Source organism: Balaenoptera acutorostrata, chromosome 4 (genome assembly GCF_949987535.1).
Source record: "Balaenoptera acutorostrata chromosome 4, mBalAcu1.1, whole genome shotgun sequence".
In the NCBI taxonomy this organism is placed as follows: domain Eukaryota; kingdom Metazoa; phylum Chordata; class Mammalia; order Artiodactyla; family Balaenopteridae; genus Balaenoptera; species Balaenoptera acutorostrata.
In genome coordinates, this window is record NC_080067.1 from 50,025,305 (window position 1) to 50,048,120 (window position 22,816).

Genomic DNA, 22,816 nt, shown 5'->3' on the forward strand with positions numbered 1-22,816 from the left:
CAATTAAATTCTTCTAAATATGTTAAAACATTGAATCAAGGCCACATTAATATTATAAAATCAGTATTAATATTGTACACTGTGCAATAACTTTAGATAGATGTTATGAAAATCACATTTTACACAATATAAGAAACAAATGAAGAGGGTAAATAATTAGGGCGAATAAGTAAATAAGTATGGTGAAACTTAAATCCAGATGTTAATTTCTCTTTGACAACTGGGACTGATGGTGATCTTCATGACCAGTTGATTTCTATTGGCTCATCTAGAGTAACGTTATTCTGTCTTAGATCAATGTTTAATATCTAAAAAAAAAATAAAATGGTAATTAATTGTTTAACCAGAACTGTTTTTTTAACAAAAACTAATTCAATAAATAAATGCTCTATTAGTAAACAGGTATAGCTTGTTTTTCTTTTCCATTTTGATTAATTTTTATTCCAGAGAGTTCACAACCATTTCAGTAATAGTCTCACCCAACCCACCCATTATACAGATGATGAAAATAAGTCTCAGAGAAGGAGAATGGTTGTCAAAATACAACTAAAAACTGAGACTATTAACCAATTATCTTATATCTACTACTTTACTCTTTCTCCATGACTCATAAATATGCAGTTATTCATAATTGCACTACATAGATCTCTATGCATTCCACCCTCAAATATTATCCAGTCATCTAGAGACAAAACTTAGATTTTAGAAATATGTTTTCTTTTACATCAATCTTAAAGGGCTTTGAGATGCTGAATTTATTGCCAATGATTTCATTGTGCATGTTACTTTCTTTCACTGGAGAGAATCTCTGTCAGACCATATAGGAACTAAGTATGGAGGTGACCAATTAAGCCACTGTACTCAATCATCTGTAATATTTTTATAATATGTCAATTTCATTAGACTTTTCCATTGCTCCAATAGACTCACATGACTCTCAGTGCCTTAGCTCAGAAAGTTGAATTCAGTCATCAAATATGCAAGAGAAGAAGAAAACCAACATTTCTTTACTGCTAAACAAATACCAAACACTCACTGGGGAATGTATAAAATTTATTCTTTACTAAAACACAGCGTCTTAGGATTTATTTCCCACGCTTCATAATAGAAGAGTTTAAAAGGTAAAAGGTAAATAATTTTTTTTATTATCTGTTAGTCAGGTTTGAAACTGATCCATCTTACACCAAAACCTTACTTAGTTCCTTTATATCAAAAGTGAAAAACAAGCAGTACCTCACATAGAATTTAATACCTATACAGATGGCAACTAGGCATAATTGCTGCTAGGAAAGTGTTTTAAAAATTGTATTGATAGAGCAATTAAATGTCCTTTGCATATAATTCCTACACCCATGGAAAGGGCAACCAAAATAGAGAAAGAATTTGACTACTCCCTCCTTTTCCCATATATCTATAAAAACTCAGAAAACAGTAGATGCTCACAAATATTTGTTTTATTTAAATACACTTAGAAGGGACTACTCCTTTGTTAGTAAAATTAATATCTTCTTTTGGAATCATTGAGATAATGAACCATGTAAACAATTTATTCTTAATACTTAAAATTCTTTGTGAATGTATTTGAAAGCAGTGGAATGAACTTTTCTTTATAAGTGGTGTTTTTTATGCCAAGTATTTGGTCAAAATTAACTTGAAATAATACTTGATATGTTAAAATATCTTATTTGACCTTGTTCAGCTGACTGTATTTAGTTTCCTTTTATAGTAAAAATTGTGAGCTTTATTGTTCACCATTGTTGTAGTAAATAAGAACAAGAAAATATGTAAGGAAAACCAGTGTTCTTTAATCTCATTGAACATTTTGGGTTGTTCAAAAAAACTGATTTCTAATTATGATTGATAATCATTGACTATTTATTCCTGAGGATTTAATTTTCCTTTTTAAGGATTCAGTTTCTTAGTTTGCCATATAAGACCACTGGACTAAATCATTGATTCCCTTACTTTGGAATTTTATAAACAGGTGAAATTTTAAAAGCAGAAAAATGGGGGTGAGGTGGTGGGTTATCAACTTTTATTTTACCATGGAAGGTCATTAAATATATAAAACTCTAATTTTCCAACCTTGATAGAATTTAAAGAAATAGAAGTATTTTAATGTCAAAGTAGTAATTAAGAAATAGTTTCATATTAAAGGGGAAATTCTGATTGCCTACAGAACAGCAATAACAATAGGACAGATGTTAAATTTCAACTGGAAGAAATGGCTTCTCAGGTGCTGTTCAACTCTTACATCTTGTACAATTTATGAAAACCTAAGATTGTGTCCAAGATACAGTTATTATTTTTTTAAGTTGTAGTCAGACAAACAACTAGCTATTTTGTAGGTTAAATTCATCCAAAGTGTTTAGTTGATAAAAAGCTAGTTGTTTTTATTCAACTTTAAACACAAACAGGTATGTGTACACACACTCAAAGTTTTAGCAGTGCAGATGTAGCCTTAAACTTGGATCAAACACTTAAAATAGTTAGCTGGCTTCCAGAATATATGTTCTTTGAAATCTACTTTCACAGAATTTAAGACTGGAAGGAGCTTAAGAGGTTGTTTACTTGCATAATCTTACTTAATTGTAAGGAAAAAGAAGTCCTGAAATTATTTATTCGAAGTAAAAAGCTCGTTCCTAGCAGCAAAGGGATTTTAACATAAGAATCCTGACTCTTTCTTTAATGTGTAAATCATATCCTCATACAGCTCTAGGTCAAATTATTCATTGATGCTAATAGACAATTCTATTAATTTTGCAAGGATTTTCAAGTATATTTTATCTAAGACATATTAAATGTTCAAATGTGAACATTTTGGTTTTGAAAAGTATTAGGTTTTGAGGGATGAAAATGATTTAGAGATTTAATGTAAATTTAATTTTGCTTTGATTATATCAGAACAATTATAAAATAGATGCCGTTAGGTTGATTTATATGTTACCAAGGATAATATGGAAATAGATATGGATGTTCAATGAAAATAAATAAACAAGGAAGTAATAGTTGACCCATAATTATGTTTCTTCAGGGCTAAGAAATACAAGACATTCATGTAGACATTTTGAATAGCTCCATTTAAAAATAAACATTTTCTTACATCACTTACCTCCAGGTCTGGGTTTTCAAAGTTAACAGACTCTTTATTTCCATTATATACAAGATTAACCTCACTAACAGGATTCTTTTCTTTCCCCCATATATGGATGTATCCAAGCCGCATTTCATTTTTGTTTATGTAACTATTTTTCAGTATAGTGCTTGTTAAGATGGTCTATAAAGTCAAAGAAAAAGAAATTAAACCCTTCATCTAGCAAAAGCAATTAAATCTTTAAAAAGCATATATCTGTTAACCAAAATGTATTTCAAAGTATAGCAAATTGTTTATTCATATATTTGCAAAGAGGTACGTTATATAATATATATAAAATATGTAAATGTAAAATACAGCATAAAACTTCAAATATTATTTAACACAATTGCAAATAAATGATCTGTAGTGACTACATACCTTGTTTAAATTAAATTGTACAAAGAAATATAGGTCTCTTTCATAGGTGTCTATAGAGAAAAACAAAAGAGTGATGTATTTATATTTCCAAAGAAGAGCAATAGTAAATACTAGTACTGTATATTTTGCTTTTCTTTCATAGTAAAAGTGTACCAAATGCCATCAATGTATATTTAATTTTCTCTAAGTTTATATATCTTATTTGAACATAGTCCAAGGAGCACTGAAATATGAAGGATGAGTCACCAGAGAGGGTACTAGATGGATGGGTAAGTTGGTGTGTGCCTGCTTTTATGTAGGAGAGTAACACTAAAGCAGTGACACATCTAAAATCACCTTCACATAGCTCTGGGAGGGTGGAAGAAGTGTAAGAATAAAGAGAATTGGGTGTGATAGTCGTGGACACTTACTGGCCACCTCAATGACTGACAATAAAATAATATTATAAAGAAAAGAGAACATGATGGTAACTTATCCTAGTGTCATTTGAGAAAAATATTCAATTGTGAGAGATTATTACAGGTCAACTAAAATCAAACTGATAAAACATAGGCTTTATACCCAGCTCTTTAAATACGATGCAATCTTGCCAAATTTAAAATCAATTTAAAAAATAATCTTAGAACTAAAATTTATTATTTAGTATTTGTCAAAATCTAAGTACTTTATCACAATGCTGTAAGAGATATGTATTATTATTACTCTCACTGTATAAAAGAGGAAAAGAAAAGTTAAATAAATGGCCAAAAGTGAAACAACTAATTATTATCAAGTCTAGACTTATGTCCAGTTTTCTCTGACTTCTATGATTGTGTCATATGTAAAACCAAACAAACGTGTAACACAGAAAGGCAAAAGTAGAGTCAAATGCATGACTAAAACAAGTATTAGGATAACATTGAAAAAGCAACAAATTTTAATTCTCTTTTCCACTTATATATGCCAGTATTATATTCATTAATTCTCGGAAAAAAATTACTTAATTTGAGACTAATTGTGCCTATACTAAAATTAAATGATATTCTGTCCCAAACTTTCTCTGTATATATTAATGTATACATCGCTCATTTAATATGCATTCTGAGGCAAAATTTTTAGTCTTAATTTTAAATACATAATTATAGCTTAAGTTTTTAACAGCAATCTTTAAAGTACACATCAATGAGATAAAAGAAAACAAAAGTGAAGCTATTAAGAGGATATGAATGGCTTTGCTGTTTTGCTGTTTTTAATGAATAAGAGAAAGATACCACATATGAACTTAGTCCAGAGTAGACATATGTCTATTTCACTAAGATGAGTAGGACAAATTAATATTTTACTAAGCTACAATTTCATTAGCTAGAACAGTCAAAATTTACTTAATGTATACACATTCAGAATAAGTTTATTTTGCTTTATTTTTGATTTTTTTTTTTTGAGAGAAAAAATATGTCTACAAATAATAGTGATTGGGACAGAGTAAAGGGACCAAGTAGGTGATTAAATAGTTAATTCCAGTAGGGGATTGTTAGTAAAGGAAAAAAACCTGTAAGTTAGTGATCACTCAAGAGAGTAGGTTTGCTTAACCACAAAATCAAGCAGGCTTGCTTAGCAACAAAACCATACAGCATAAGCATGAGACATGCCCCAAAACAATAAAACTATGGTGGAATGAGACCCACATCCTGCCCAGTGAGGTCAGTAAGTTAATGATTCCTAGGACATGCTTCTCTGACCACACTAAAAACAAAAACTATAAGGAAAAGGTGACATTATACTGAAACCTGAGATGATTTACCATATTTTAGTATCTGTTACTGCCTTTTTGCTCATTTCCACTGTGACATGACAGTCCCGGATTGACCATGTAGGGACAAGAAAACTTCCCCGCCCCATGAAGGAAGCTTGACATCTATTCAAGAATGAGGAAGAAGGTGGTCTTCTCCCCCTTCCCACTTTTCCTTTGATTATAAAACTGTAGCCCACTAAGTTCTCTGCATGGCATCCTCTTGCCTGCCTGCTTGTAAACCTCACAAGCATCCTATTCTAATAAATCATTTCTTATCTATCACTTTGCCTCTTGTTTAATTCTTTCTGTGCTGAGACATAAAGAACTGGAGCTCCTTGGAGCCCACCAAGACGTATTTCTACGATTTCAATAGTATTCCATAAATTTTAAATGTACTTAAAAGAGGAAATCATTTAGATATCACCTAGTTTATCGAGTAGATTGGCAAGCTTCCTGTGAGAGAAGACTTCTTTGGAGATTCTGATCTAATAAATCCAGAGACTCCAAGCATTTGTTATGCATTGTTTTTGCTGTTCACTCAAGAAATTTCAGGGGATTAGTTGAGATCTTTATACTTAATTATAACAAATACACTGAGATCGTGAAATAGAACCAAAAAAGTAGATATAATGGGCCAGAACAATTTTCTATGCTTGCATGAAGAGAACAGAGGGAAATGTATGAATTATGTTCAGTTACTTTCCAGTGATAAAACACAGAATCTGCCATGAAACTTCAATAGGGTAAAGGTTATACCAAGTTCTTTCATCTGCTACCTTAGTTTGATAGAAAGAGCTGGAAAAAAAAAAATTCTAAGAGAAGATTTGTCCCCCTTACTGTTAAAACGAATTAACTCAATTTATTAGATAGTAAGATTCAAATATCCCAAGACAAGCATGCAAATTATGTATAACTTAACTTTGCATCCCTGGGAAATTGTAGGCAAATTCAAGGTGCCTCTTGCTGGGCCCAGTGAGGCAGAAAGGTTGCAAACTTTTTAGAACCTCCCTTAATGTATTAATGAAGTTCAGGGCCCTGAAAACATATGATTTTAACTAATAGCAGTTGAGTTCTTCACCTTCTAAATCACAAAATACTAGCAAGAGGAATTTTATTTTTGAGTCTTGCTTATTATACCATATGATTCTTATATCACTTTCTGATATGCTTTACTCACTAATAAATTCCTATTTATTATGTTTGCAGAATATTAACTATGATTTACCTGAAAAGATGAAAGATGTATGTCTTTGCTATTAATGAAAAATCTCTCATCTATGGATAATTTATTTAAATTGCAGTGAACTGCCATACAGCTCCACACAGATGTTAGTTTTTAAGACAAAGATTTGTATCAAGAGAATGCTCAGAAGTCCCATCTAGCAGAGGTGGCACTACTAATGGCAGTCAGTAAACCTAATCCTCTAACAGTGTTTATTTAACAGCATAATAATGACCTGCGGGCATTTTACTCAAAGGCAGATTCCTGGGCCTCTTCCCAGATTAATGGAATTTGGATGGGCCCCAGAATATGCATTCTTTACAAACTATCCCAGGTAGCAGAGCACGCACTGCTAAAAGTTTAGTATTTCAGTCTGATTTTGAGGAATAACCATGGAGTAAACAAAGATTTAAGTTTAAATCTTTAAGCTTTTCATGTAAAAAACTGCTGAATATTAAAACAAAAACAAAAACAAAACAAAAGCTATAGCCGTAAAGCACAGAGAACAAGTTTGAGTTTTGTTTCTGAACTCTCTCATGTTTTAGAGGCATCCTTTGTGCATCAATATGTGCGCATGGGAACGTGGTTTTTCAGCTCAGTTGACCTCACACGTACTAAGTGTCTATTATGCGAACAGCACTGGGCTAACTTCTGGGAATACAAAGGTGATCAATATATCATCCCTGCCCACACAAAACTCTTTGCCATCTAGACATTGATCACAGGGATTAAATATATTTAGGATAAGAAGAAAGTCTTTAAATATTTGGAAGTCTATTTTTTAAGTTGATTCAAATATTTATTAAATTATTTTAGCTTTGAATAATATTATTGGCTTTTTATTCAGCTTCCAAAGTACAATAATAGGTAACAAAAAAGTAATGTGAGATAATATGTATGTTATCAGTTATATTTATCTCCTAAATGGAACACTTACCTATAGTCTCTCCATCGTCCCAAAAGAGAGATCCTTGTGCCATCTGATTATCATCTGCAGCAACAATGAGCTTCATGTAATTTTTTCGACTATAAGAAAGAAATACAATTTTACCAAGGTTTATAGAGTAGCATATTTCTTGTTATGATATGACATCCATATAAGTGTCCAAAGGAACACAGACTGTTTTAGACAAAGAAACTAAAAGGATTTTCCTTTTTTAATGAGTTAATGGAAATTATATAAACCATAAAACCCTTCATATTTAATAGAAAATATCATGCATTTCTTTGCTATCAAGGATTCACCTACTGTAACAAATCAGAAGTGGCCTCCTTTATAACTAAAACCATATTAAGTTTATTGATATATTTATTTATTCTTCTCTCTGATAATCCTGTCATTGACCATTAACATAAAGCTGTTTCAATAGCATGTTTTAATCTCATATGACTTAAGCCTTCCTCACATTTCCATATATAAATCACTTAATTATCATTGGCAATTGTTAATAAGAATGTGAAGAGTAGCCAGAATTGCAAGGCTTTTCCTTGGATTGGACAGTACTTCCGAAGCTTGTGCCTACAATAGGCCTATCTATGAACTAAATATCTGCTTCCATGCTCAGTATACAAGCTTGGTTTGACAGCCTCATATTGCTATGGAAGGATTTCTCAGACAAATTATGCTTAGCTATCTGCCTTTTCCAATCACAAATGTTGAAGGTTATACTGCTATGGAAGTCTCCTAAAATATCCAGAATATCTAGAGTTCAAATCTCCACAGCAACTTTATATTTTCCATGTACAGATATTACCATGTCTTAACATGTATGTATATATGTATTTCAACTCATAGTCACTGAGGTAAAAGATAAGTAGATCTTATTAGCAACATTAAAATCTGGTTTAACCCAAAATTTCCTAACATACTTAAAATAAGATTAAAAGAGTTTCACAAATTTCATTCTACCCTGTATATACAGTTGACCAATGAACAATGTGTATCCAAGTATCCACAGTTCCTCTGCATCCGCAGATTCAACCGACCATGGACTGAGTAGTACTGTACTATTTACTACTGAAAAATATCCATGTAAAAGTGGACCCATGTGATTCAAACTCATGCTGGTCAAAGGTCAACGGTATACCTAAACCCAATATCTTATTTACTTTACCCACTTACACACACACACACACACCCAGAACACCCAGAATGTCCTCTCTACTTGTCTCTCATAACATAAGGATTCCTCAAGGCACAACTTATGAATGGTCTCCTCCATGAAACTCATTTCTCAGGCATAATCATTTTTCTCCTCTTCAACTGACATCAGGGTAAAATATTGATAGAAATGGATCTGGGTAGCTCCAGAAGCTAGAAAGAGTCTATTCATGCCAACTGGGGCTGTCAGCATGTAGATCACCACAAGAGTGGGTACAGCATGAGATGAGAAGAGGAACAGAACTGAGTCCTCTAGAATCTGACCGTTTAAGCCAGGAATTTGGTCAGGGGAAATAGACTCTATGACTGGTCTCAGAAATTCACTCTTACATCAGTCACAGGAGGCAGAATGGACCCATGATCCATAGAAATAGGACATGTTGTTGTTGACTGTGAAGGAGAGAATACCACATAAGGTGTCTTAGCAGATGATCAGTTATAAATGGTAATGGATAGAAAATCTGAGTTACCTTTCATTGTTAAATGGGACAAGGTTGCTACAAATAGGTCTGGTTCTTCTGCAGACAGAAGAGGACTTAAATAGCATAAAGGAGTAGTGATCTTGTCAATGGATATCTACATTTCATAGACTAAAGTGGGTTCTGGTATGTGTCACAGGACTGATGGAGGCAGAAAAGGGGGAGCAGAAAAGATAGAAGGAAAGAGAAGCCCTCTGAGCCATGTTTTCTTAAAGCTCACAGAAAAGTACATTTAAAAAACATATTTTCATAAAGTAAATAATATTTCTTTCCAAATAGACTCAGAAAAAATGACGAGGTCTTACGTGAGACTGGCATTTAAAATACAAGACATTCGTTTATCAATACCTTTGCATGTTTACACAGAGGACATTAAGTTTCCATTGGTATTTTGGTCGGGGAAACATTCTATCATGTTGGAGGACAATTTTCCATGAGTTTCTCAAGTTTCTACATATTTTGCATACAGAAGCAATGACAGTTTTTCTCCCTTCAAAGCAAAGAATGGATGCTTTTGCTTACAGCCTATTATAAAAGATTGAGTTTCCAAAGTGTTGCCTTCCTTAGCTGTGACATAAACCTCCTGGGTGGGCAGTATCCACCTGGGCCACTTGATGTCACCCACATGAGACTTGGGGGACAGGGGCAACTGGAGCAAACATGAAACTCATATTTCTTGCTATGCCAAGAGTAAGAAAGACCTCTGTCTCAGAGCCAAAATCCATGAAACTGTGGCAGGCTAACCTGTAAGCTTGGAAGTAGGATAAAATCTCAGACCTTTCCCAGTTCTTGACAATTCTCGCATGCTCTCTCTCAAAACCTAATCTGAGTTCTGTGAACACTTCACTTACCTGTAAAATGTGTTTTGAGCAGCCTCTTGACAAGGTAGAATATAACCACCACGGACATGTAGATTTATTTCATATAAGGGAGCTGCAAATGTATGAAATTTTTCTCTGACACCAATATCTCTGCCCTGGAAATGACAGCGTTGGACGAAAGAACAAAACAATAAGAAGTAGAATCACCAGCAATATTGGTACTTGAGGGGGCACATTTATAGAATCAAATAATATACTTTTTAATTTAAAAAATAATAAAACCACAAACATTTATTCAGTGATTCATGTTGTTAAAGCATATACTTATTCCTTAGTTTATTGATAGCTTTGAAAGTAATTTACCACCACGTGTTTTTGTGGTGCTCACATGAAGAAAATATATGGGTTTTTGATGGGTCACAAAAGTTACACCTGATTTGTCATATACATTATTCTTTAAAGGACTGCATTACTTTTAATGATCTTTCTGCATACCTAATAAAGGGCAATGACCTTTTTGTGCATACTGTATAATTTCCATGTTTATTTGGTAAAATAAATCAATGACTACATAAGAAACTATGACAGAATAAATTAACTCTTTCACTGTTTGTTAATTTGATTCTAATTAGCAAGAAATATCTTGCTCTTTTTAAGTGGAAAGGAAAACAAGTACGTCATTAATAAAAAGGCTATAATTAAGTTGTTACCCGTTTCTGTTTAGTCAACCCCCCAGAATTCCTTAACTACTTACTGTATGGTAGTCAAACCACCGAGCATTAGGGACATAGCCTTCTACAGTGTCAGCGTACTGGAATTTAAAGATATAGTCATTAAAAACATATAAACCATGGGAAAATTATTTTGTGAACAAAAATATGTGGTAGGACTTACAGCTTCCAATACAGGGGTAACCATAAATGCTGGACCCCACAGGAACTGTTTGAATATATCCCAGGTTGGCTTTTCATTAAAGAACCTGGACAAAATATTTACAAAATTAAATCAAAGAAATTTATCTCTTCTGAATACCATAAAATAATTATCAAAATCACATTTTGCAGTATGGACTTCTGTGGATTGAAATGAAAATCAAAACATAAAAAATCAAAAACAATTTTCTCACTTGGAATTCAGTGTGCAGTAGTACAATACTTTATAAGTAAATCTAGACCATGACTAAACCTTCCAACAAAGCGTAGAGTTGCCATGGATGTGTAAGACCGAGTGAGAAATCTCCTTTGAAGAGAACTCACATAAATTCAAATATTAACTTTGTCTAGTAGAAGATCAACAAACCAGGAAGCAAGAATTATAAACACTCTGGTAGAAAATTGTGAGACAAGTGTGTTATAAGAATCTTAATTTGGTAACTTTAAAAAGAGTTTGCACATCCTATGTAAATTAAGCTCACTGAATAGTGAATTTATAAATCCTTAAAGGTTCTTCCATTTGTTAATATGTTTCTGAATTTGAGATATAAATGGCTGAAAAACCAAAATCTGCTTTTTATAGTTTGAGAATCGCCCCTATTAAATGTCCACATTTTTTCTTTAATTGAAATGGAAGTATACATTTTTTATTTTTGTTCTTTTGTTTGTGTTTTGTTTTACTCTAAACTGAGATTAATGCTAAATAGGACTGCTGGGTTTTTCCTCTATGAACTTCCCATGGGAACAAAACCCCAGAAGTTCTCAGCAGGACAAGAGTCTGCATAGTTAATAATAATGTTTCTGGCTGGGGACTCAGACCAGTGTTTATACGCCAGCTCTTCTGGAAAGTTAATAGGGAGAAGACAAAGAGAAAAATTCTAGAAATAAAAGAGGGAAGAGTTTAATAAAATGTTACCAGAAATAAAGAAGGGATTATGGTAATAAATTACTAGAGGATAATTTGAATCTAGGAAGTTTTTTTTTTTCCTTTTTTTTTGAAAGTTGGATCTTTTATTATTAGAACAGAAGGCATATTGATCTACTTATTATTTTGGTAATTTTATCTTGGCTACTACTGTTTAATTTGAGTAAATATTCGCTGTTTAGTTTTTACTGATTTATCAATAGTGAAATCTAACAAATCACCTCAATCAATTACTCTGGTAATATAGGGCACACAAGAAGCTAAGTATATCATGATTATTTCAAGGGTTTTTTTGTATTTATGGTTGAATGTGTGTGTGGGTTTTTTTTGTAATATCCATAAGAAATTGCTTGTATTTGCCTTAAAAATAGAACAGGCTAAAATTTTTGCAACTATACTCCATAGAATAGAATTTCAATATTTGGTCATATATCAGTTTGAGCTTCAAGGAGTAAATCCAAAACAATTGTCGCAGAGAATGGTAGAACTGTTCTAGGGTACCCAATTAGAACACCTCTAGGAGGAGTTAGGATGGTCTTCTTTAGTCAGGCATTTATATATGGTGGATTTACTCAACTGCTGTAAACTTCAATTAAGTCAACCATAATATAGAGATAATATTACTTATTTCCAAGATCTTTTGAAAACGCTCAATGTAATAAGGTATGTAAATTATCTCAAACAATACCTAGTATACAATAGTTATTCCTAAGAATTATTACTTTTTAAAAACTGATTGTTTCATTTTTAATGGCATATATTAGTCTGTTTATTAGTAGATTTATTTATGTAAATGCTTATTAACCCAAAATGTACACTTAAATAACAATGAAAAAGCTTTCAATTTAAAATGTTTTATATGACAGTATAAGTGATTATTGAGTAAATTAAATGAACTCTCTCTGTGATAGGAAAAAAAATTTGCGCTTACTCATGCAAAAGGGGTCGGATAACAGTGCCACCATGAGCATGAATTTCATGCATCTGTGTATAGAAATAGGGCAATAAAGTGTATCTAATATTTAGAATATTCTTTGACATTTCAGAAAAAGTTGCATTCCAGGAAGCAGGATCTTGTCTCTGAAACAAAGCAAAATGAAAGTGTCATAAGCTGTTGTCCTTGTTTAAATCATAATTTTCAAATACATATTTGAAGAATAAACAATAAGGCATATTTTAATTCACTGTCATGTGCTACATCACAAAAATCTTATGGAGTAGTTATTTCTATCTCATACAATGGAAAGAGAAAGCATAACTAATATTTTAATAAGAAAATGCAAATTAAGTCCATGGCTTGATTTCATTTAGGTGAACATATGTAAAGAGCAGTTCACATTTGAATAAGTGACAAACACATTGTCAACTCTGGTGATGCTCAGTGTAGGGTGAAAAGTCTAGGAGAGAAACAGAATGCTATATATAAGTACATTAAAATAAACAGACATGCAGAGCCCATCATGGTGACCCTGCACATAGTGTGTTCTCATGAGAAATGAATAAGTTATGGTACTAAAGAATTAATAGTATAGGAGGAAGAGGGGATCTAATTAATGTTGGATAAGAAAAAAGAACATGCCCATGTCTGCTCTGGAATATACTCTCCAGGTAAAAAGACTAAAATTGACACTGGAAAGATAAAAGCTTCTAAAAAATGTTATTGCACTTACTGGCTAAAAAAAATAATAAGGAGAGTGATTAGTATTTTATATTCTAATTTATACCAAGGGAAAAAACAAGGCTGCCACATAACTCCAGGGGGCAACACTTGAAAGGTTTTTTTGTTGTTATCAACAGGAGCAGAGCCCTTAAGAGTGGTATCATATCTATGAAGATTCCAACTTTTCTAGATTTAAGTAGTAAGAAAGTTTGAATGATGACCCATTGCTATCACCGGTACATGTAGTGTTAGAATAGGCAAAACCTTGAAAGTGCAATGGTCCAAGAAATATTAAGCTATATATCAATATGATCCTACTGTTACTAGATTCAAAGTCAAGTTAGAAAAGGCAAAGGTCATATCTGTTGCATACTGACTTTGTTGATGCTATTTCAGTTTTAACATGATAAAACACAAGCATTTAATTCTAAACCATACATTCCTAAATTCAGTTATATTACCTCATAATTAAACTTAAGTTAAGTTCTGTAGATTTTTATTCAGAAGTACTTCGTCAGTCTTTCCCTCTCCCATTTCATCTTCTCAAAAGCTCCAGCCACATTCACATCTTGGAGTCTTTCACTTGTTCCCCAGACCTGGAATTCTCCCCCATATATGTAAATTTGTTGCTTTCCTCAACTCAAGTCTCTGCTCTAATGCTAATGTCACTTCATCCAAGAGGACCAGCTTGAGCATCCCTTCTAAACCAGAACACCCACAAATCTCTATCATTTTAGCTTACTCTAGTTTTCACTCATATGATTTATTTGTGCTTGCTGTTTTATATATATATATGTATATGTATATATATACATATATATATACATATACATATATATATGAAATTGTCTATTATCTGTTATCTCTATCTTTCCTGCATTATATAAAGCATTAGGGCAGGGATTTTGTAAATATTAAATAATAGATTTTCAGTGAATTCTTGTTGAATGAATCCCTGTTCAGGATTTTATTGATTCATGCCTCACTCTCCCAACAATACAGCTTTCTGAATTTCATTACTGACATAAAGTTTTCCTGCTAAAATATTCCTATCCCATCAAGTTGTCTCTATTGCCCAACTTCCAAATTTTTCCAAAATGTGGTCCCATACTGCCTTCTAACCTTGTATAGATTTTCATTTTTATTTTTTCATTTTCTAATATAAATTCTCCCTTCTATTCTGACAAAAAATTTCCCAGGGTGACATGAAGAATTCAAAACTCATGTTGAGCTCTACCATTTGGTTACTATGGCTGGAACCCATCCTTAAAAGACCAGCTCTGTCTACAATTCTTCCATGAGGTGCATTTTGATAACTTATCTTTCTTCTATACGTCTTCACTGAAAGTATCACAAAATTTAGCACTTACTTAGCTATTGCTTGCAATTGTTTATACTTTTTCATAATTTTTATTATTGTCTCCCCCTCACTCAAAAAGTTCTTCCAGTTTAGTATATAGTAAAGTAAATAGTGTCACCACTCAGAAATTAGTTTTCATGATTCCCTTTTCCTTTCTTTCTGTTTCTCAACTCATTTTTAAAACATTTGCTTTTTAAATCTGCCCATTCCGTGCATTGATTTTAAATGACTTTTCTAATTATTTAGTTTGAAATTGATTATTTTTTTTATCGTTCTGTCCAGGTTTGGAATAATTTCCAGAAGGAATTTTTTTTCAGGCTAATCCAAAATTATATAGAGCAGCAGTAAGTATGCCAGCTAACCAAGTCTTGAACCGCAAAGTATAAAGAAAACCCAAGTCAGAAACTTCTCAGAGTGATAGGCTCAGATGCCGTAAGTAAATGTAAAGAGATTCAAAACATTCCTCTGGAAATCAGCCAGGAAGGGTGAATTCTATTCAAAAACGTTTAAGGTTAGTGGGGCAAAGTAATGAGAGTAAATGCAGTAATTACATACTCTAGTAAATGCAGTGTTGTGATTTCTTGCATTTGGATAAAATGCTCCAAGTTGCATCCAGCGGGCACAGAGCTGATATTCCGAATTGTTGAAGAAACCACAGATATCTGCTCCAGTCTAAAATACAGTTATATTTAATTAATTTTAATAGTTTGTTTCTTAATATTAACAAGTGATGGAGAGAAAAGGAATAGAGCTACTTACATACGACATTCCAAACAAACTAAATTCCATCATACCTAAAAAAGTGAGGAAAAAATTATAGAAGGCCACTATTTCATATATTTTGACATTTGTTTTTTTTCTATTTATGAAGATGTTCTATTTCTAATACTGACCTCTAATTCAATGAAACATTTTTCAGATTATTGATATACTTTTCTATCATTTCTTCCCATGAAATTTATGTAGTTTTTACTTTATAATGTTAATGACATTTATAAAAATAAGACACTCTAATAATGCCTCCTTGACACTTTCAAGATGACACATTTAGATCACAAAACTGTTACGAACACATTATAGTATGAGAAGAAAGCGTTAGTGGTTCCATTTTTTTTTTTTTTAATAAATTTATTTATTTATTTATTTTTTATTTATGGCTGCATTGGGTCTTCGTTGCTGCATGCAGGCTTTCTCTAGTTGCAGCTACCAGGGGCTACTGTTCGTTGTGGTGCGTGGGCTTCTCATTGCAGTGGCTTATCTTGTTGCGGAGCACGGGCTTTAGGCACTCAGGTTTCAGTAGTTGTGGCTCGTGGGCTCTAGAGCGCAGGCTCAGTAGTTATGGAGCACAGGCTTAGTTGCTCCGTGTCATCTGGGATCTTCCCGGGCCAGGGCTCAAACCCGTGTCCCCTGCATTGGCAGGCGGATTCTTAACCACTGCACCACCAGGGAAGTCTTCCTTGGTTTTATTTTTAAAATAAAATGCTGTCTCTGTAATTATTTAACCATAGGTCTCATTATATGAAACAAATTGAATTATCCTTATTAGCTAAAAATCTCCTGAGGAATGATCATTTTAATAAAATAGAATGCATGTGAATTCCCAGCTCTTCTTTTAAAGGAATATTTCTAAACATTGATTGTTTTCCTTGAATCCTAATATAAATAGTAAAGAATTTTTATGTCTAGATATGAAACAGAAAAATATTCTCTTTAAAATAATATTTTATTTACTCTTTATCCAACTATTGTCAGAAAACTTACAAAATTTGGTTTGAGATGTTTCATACTTTAGCATCTATGAGTGATTCTTATTCCCTAGAATCTAGAATTTCTAAGCCTTTCTATTCTTAGCTCTATATGCTATCCTTCTCATCTCTTGCCCTTTCATAGAAGGAAACTGAGACCAAAAGGGATGAAATTATTTTCTCAAAATAAACTAGATCCTGCTTTCTGGCCCACTGCCTTTTCATTATGCTGTTTGTCATAAAATATGATGCCAAAAGCACATTTCAGAGAAGGACTTACAAAGTATATGAACTAGCAAAAGTGAATACCTAATAGAAAATTCAAAAGAATAATGATAAAGATGGTGACTCTCACATACCAATGATAGATTTGTCCAAATTGTCCCACTTTGCATAGTTGTCTCCAAGCCAGTGTCCTACCCATCTTCCAGCAGTAGGATATGTGGAACGAGAAATAACAATTCCTCTTTTGCCAGTTGCCTTCTGCAATGCACTAATATAGATGGAGAGGATCTATGAGTTTTTATATGAGGTATTTTCTTTGGATATTTCTACTTAGGACCACTTCATTAAAGAAAAAACTATCTGATTTATGATGTCTATGCTGTCTCTTATTACGACTAGCTCTTTATAAGTGAGTCTTTGCTCATTATACTATAAAATCCTTACAAGCATGAAGGACATCTTTTTTCCCTTCCAACATTTTCCAGAGTGACATGTCTAAGTGGCCCTTTATTTATTGGTTCAGTGAATACAAGTCAACTTCTGATATTATCAAATCAACTAATTATATTGTGAGTTTTTGAATGAACACATTTTATTCTACTTAAAAGTGCTCTCTTAATAAAGATTTAGGCTCCATTAATTGCTCCAACCCTTCTTATTTATAATTTGTCAACACTTAATCTTCATATTACTCTGCAGAGAATATTTGCTATAATACTCCCTGTTTTAGGGAGTATTCATATATATATATATTAATTGGAAAGAAAATGTTTATTTTTATATTACTTAAAATAATTTGTATATGAACAAGGACTAGAGACCTATATCAGGAGGAAATATTTCAAATACTTAATTAGGCAGATTTGTAACCCACTACCATGTTATAAACTGTATCTAATCATTTCCTTGTTAAAGATGGACCACAGTAATTGTACTGATTTGTTTATACATAAATCTTCTTCAATGACACCTTGAGATTCTTGAGGTTAAGGACTGACTTAATCTTCTTCATATTCCTTACACCTAATACGTAAAATAGTATAATAGTAGCTTAAGAAATTTTTGAATTCATGAATATCTCAAAATTACAGGAAACTGAAAATATTTTAAACAGACATATGATGATATATTGAACCATCTGTTGATAATAGAAACAATATTGTATTTGCTAACTTAAAATTTCCTACTTGTATGTCTCTCTTTAAAAAAAATCATATAGGAAAAACCATCTTCACTGCTTCATTTTTTATAACAAATATAAAGGATCTAGTCAATTGAGAATCAGTAATATATTTAACATATGTCACACATATTTGCAGACATTTAACAAGAAATGAATGTATATTTATATAGGGAATTGAAGAACTAATGATCAGTTTAGAAATCTTCATGGAAACATATCTTAAGTTTAGTTAATTTGCAAAGAAAATTCATTTTATTTAATTGATATAAAAATTATTTACAAGGATAGAGTTGTCCCAAATCTTTAATGTTTCCACATACAAGAAATACATATTCTTGAAGGTTCTTTTTTTCTGCCTTATGCCTTACTTTTGCAAAAAGTCTTTACTGAGGTTTTAAGTTAATAACCAAATATATGCTTTTTTAGATTTCTGATTGAGAAGAATTCTGCATAAAATATTTTCACAACAACTTTCTCTTAAGGGAAATCTAACCTCTTGCATTAGAAAAATCTCCTTTGTAACCCTTCACAGAATATTTCTTATTTGGGAAATCACTTGCCACCACTAAAACTATAATTTAAAATTACATAGCTATAAATATTTTGTAGATATTTCCATCATGTTCCAACTTTACAGATGGTTAATCACAATGAACTTAATTGAATTTTAAGAAACACTTTTCAACCATAATACAGTTTGTTCTCTGTTACAAGTTGATTTAGAAAATTTAGCTTATAAAAAGAATTTCAATGTTGTGTTACAGAAACATTTTTATTACATGTTTATAATTGTCTACATGAGCAGTTTTTGAAAAGTATTAGAAAAGTTATTAAAATACGTTATTGGGAAAAAAAGTCCTTCTAAAGGAAAACAATGATTTTTAGACAACTGTACATGTAGATTACAAATGTGGGTTATGTGAAAGGAGAATATTGAATTGAAAAAAAAAATTAAATATTTTAAAGCCCTAACAATAAATAAATATCTTTATTTTTGTCATGGTTTCTAAAGATAATAATTTCAAAATTATTAAATTGACTATTGTTTTTAATTACTGATGAAATCAGTTGGTAAATATACCCCAAATACTGCTATCTCTGACTGGATGATATTAAATTATTTTAGAATACTGGCCAGTAATGCTCAAAGAAGAGAAAGTTATACAGGATTGTTTTTCTCAATGTTTATTTAAAAAATCTCTTTGAAAACTAAAGACATTTTTTGAATTATATTTTTAGAAAGCAAAAAATTTAGTATTGTATATTTACTATCCATTAGAAATAGTAACTTGCCAGTTTCACAACTCAAAGAGACTCACCATTAGATCAGAAAATGTAATTTCAGTTTTAGTTTTAGAGTTGGATAACAAGTTTTTTGTAAGCTGAAATATTTCCATTTTTTTTGAGTGTATAAGTAAAACTTAAATTTGAGATTTCTTTAGTGAGAAGAATGTGAAAGTCTAAACCATGGAAATGGTTTTATGGATTCAGATCTCAATTTTTTTTAAACATTGATACCAGCTATATCAATGTTCAACTCAGCCAGATTAATCAGAAAGTATATCTAAGAGACACGTATTCTGCATTTTTTCAAGTTACTAACAGTTAATTAAGAGACAGTTACAGCTATAACCAAGAAAACTTCCCAATTATATATGACCTGTATAGTGTTTGTTTTTTTTAATCTATACCGGTCTTATTTTTTGTTAAAAAAATTGCAAGAAGAGGTCACTTCCTATAGTACACAATTCTCCCAAAAAACAAGCCCCTCTTATTTTTCAGGTTAGATTTACTAAACATCGAAAAGCAACATAATTTTCCAAGTTGCTAAATAACCCAGTCTCTAGGAATATCTGAGAAAATAACTTATATTTATTAACATTTTTATTTCATTCTGAATTAAGATTACAAAAATCTTGGGCATTTACTTAAAAATTATATACTTAACACAACCTGAACTTCCAAAGGGAGTCAAAGATTTTGATTTTTCTATGTTCTCTCTAATGAAAAATATGTAGTACTCTCAAAAGTCATTCAAGGTATTGCTGAAGATGAAAGTATGGAATATATAGCTGTATAATCCTTGGATAATTATCTGGGATTTAAACACACAATTTGAAATTTTAAAAATATATTTCTCCCTACATCTGAAGCATAGGCTTTATTTCAGTACAGTATTGAATTTTAAATAAGAAAAAGATCAATTGAAGACTGAAAACTTTTTGTATGGGATTTATACGTGAAACTTCTTCATTTGCCACTGATCTCTAAGGTTTTTTTCTATGAAACTGTTTGCAGTCTTTCAAGGTGATTATTTACCTCCTGTTTCTGCATCCACTCATTCTGTTCTTTCCTTGTTTCAGTTGTTTGTTTCATGTTAAGTGAAGAGCACAATAACAAGAACTAGGTGAATGTCAAATGTGTGCCAATTTTGAAAACAGAAAATGAGTCACAGAAAGGAACAATAAAATAGTACAGTCTGAGTAACTTAAAGAAATAAATTACACTCTTAATCCTTTCAGTTTTCTCAAATGATAAAGTCTTTACTCTCTATTATTTGCTTAAATGTAATTTATTTATAGCATCCTTTTACATTTGTCAAGATCTTTAAACGTATAATGACTATATTTAATCTCTAAAATATCTGGAGGAGAGTTCAACAATTTTTTTTCTCATATAACTGAAAAAAATAAATAGTAAGAAAGTATTTAAAAGATATAAAAAGTCTATAGCTATGCATAAATTGGGCTTTTTAACTCAACATTTAAAATTTATTAATCTGTTTGACTTAAACAACAAATGTGATTAAATTTTACTGAAACATTTTATGGACAGGAGCAAAATTAACATTATTAAAGGGATGTTCTTTGGAAGATTGTACTGTATCTTCTTCATAATGTTAAGAGTTAAAAATGGTTCTTAAACATCTCTAAACACCTTTGTATATCAACTATTCAGAAATTTACCTACTTTTGCCTTGAATTGATTTATATAATTTTGATAGTTGTGGTGAGATAAAAATTGATTCACTTAAATTTACTAAACACCCTACAGTGTGTCAGGAACCATGCTAGATTCTGTAATGTGCTCCAGAAGTTCAATTTACTGCCCTCTATGAAAAAAATATTTTCTTCCAATTTTCCTTAAAGTACATACTTTCATCTCAAGATGTATAAGTTTTGCCAAAGAGTTCATCAGTCACTTCTCAATATTTTTGTTATGTTTAATATCTATAGCTTTATGGTAAAGTGAGGTTAGCTGAGGATAATTCTACTCCAATATTATGTTCCAGTAGGGTTAATTGAAGAAGCATTTGTCCCAATAAAAAGACATTATTGAAGACCAGTTTGTTTACTCTTTTTTTTTATATTACAAAATATTTATTATGAATTTTTTCAAGTTGACATTGTCAGTGTTTCTCCAAAGTAGTTTCTCTTTATACACAACTTTGAATTACTGCATAATAGCATTTAGAATCTTGAAGAGCCTCTATTTGGATGTTATTGTCAAACAACACAAAATTCTAGCACAAGACAAGGAAATTCATCCCCACCTCAGATCCTTATTTCCCAGGAACCAGCATTGTTTTATTTCCACTTAGCCAAATATATTTTAATTGATTATTATTCCTCTTTCCATGGAGATTTTAAATTCATTGGCATTGTCTAGTAACATACTGACACATTCATTAAATCCTAGAAGTGTGCCAACCATATCCTTGTCACAGATCGACAAAGAGCAAATCCATGATTCTTATCCACAGATTCCCAATCGTAAAAGCTATAATGCACTTATTATGGTTTAGGTGGCCATAGATATCCTAGAAATAGCTTATGACAAATTTTATATACTTTCTTTGCCTTGGTGAAATGTAGTTTACTTCCTTTACTCCCTGGCATATTTCTTTTTATTCTTCAAGATCAGTTCAAATGATAACTTTTCTTTTGATGTCACTTCTATTTTCCTGATAGAGTTAGCTGAGCACTCTCCTTGTTTCTCATAACACGACTGTAGTATCTATCACATTACACAGGTTTTGTTTTTTTGTCAGTTTGTTTACTCTTTTTTTTTTAACATCTTTTTTGGAGTAAAATTGCTTTACAATGTTGTGTTAGTTTCTGCTGTATAACAAAGTGAATCAGCTATATGCATACATATATCCCCATATCCCCTCCCTCTCGCGTCTCCCTCCCACCCTCCCTATCTCACCCCTTTAGGTGGACACAAAGCACTGAGCTGATCTCCCTGTGCTGTGCAGCTGCTTCCCACTAGTTATCTATTTTACATTTGGTAGTGCATATATGTCAATGCTACTCTCTCACTTTGTTCCAGCTTGCCCTTCCCCTTCCCTGTGTCCTCAAGTTCATTCTCTGTATCTTTATTCCTGTCCTGCTGACATTCCTTAGTCTTTCTGCGTGTTCTTAGTGCCCCTACATTGGGATTTGGTCAACAAATCTGTAGTCATTCATTCATGTAATAATATCTTAAATAATTCACATATTCTAGGTTGAAAAAGAGTTTGGTGCTAGATATAAGATAAGCATGTTTCACTAAGTGAGGAAATATTACCCATACCCTTTACTCCAAAATGCTTTTCATTCTTTTACCAACTTCTGTCATATATTAGAGCCGTGGTTTTCAACCCTGGATACTCATTAGAACCACCTGGGGGATTTTTAAAAATTCAGATGCTTACGCTATAGTTCAGACTAATTAAATCAGCATTTATTTAAAAATCTTCAGTTTGAACTATACTTAAAATAGATAACCAACAAGGACCTGCTGTATAGCACAGGGAACTCTACTCAATATTCTGTA

General features: G+C 31.8%; 1 protein-coding gene across 1 annotated transcript in view; it reads right to left on the bottom strand.

Moving 5' to 3' along the window:
* Window positions 1-239: 239 nt before the first annotated feature.
* SI (sucrase-isomaltase) overlaps window positions 240-22,816 on the bottom strand; it is a 97,857-nt gene continuing 75,280 nt past the window's right edge. The window contains exons 37-47 of the mRNA XM_007197556.2: window positions 16,950-17,083; window positions 15,605-15,639; window positions 15,401-15,517; window positions 12,757-12,905; window positions 10,863-10,947; window positions 10,723-10,779; window positions 9,999-10,123; window positions 7,445-7,533; window positions 3,515-3,564; window positions 3,113-3,277; window positions 240-308 (exon numbers count right to left, since the gene is read on the bottom strand). Coding sequence (XP_007197618.2) covers window positions 240-308; window positions 3,113-3,277; window positions 3,515-3,564; window positions 7,445-7,533; window positions 9,999-10,123; window positions 10,723-10,779; window positions 10,863-10,947; window positions 12,757-12,905; window positions 15,401-15,517; window positions 15,605-15,639; window positions 16,950-17,083 — 1,075 coding nt within the window. The remainder of the gene's footprint in view (window positions 309-3,112; window positions 3,278-3,514; window positions 3,565-7,444; window positions 7,534-9,998; window positions 10,124-10,722; window positions 10,780-10,862; window positions 10,948-12,756; window positions 12,906-15,400; window positions 15,518-15,604; window positions 15,640-16,949; window positions 17,084-22,816) is intronic.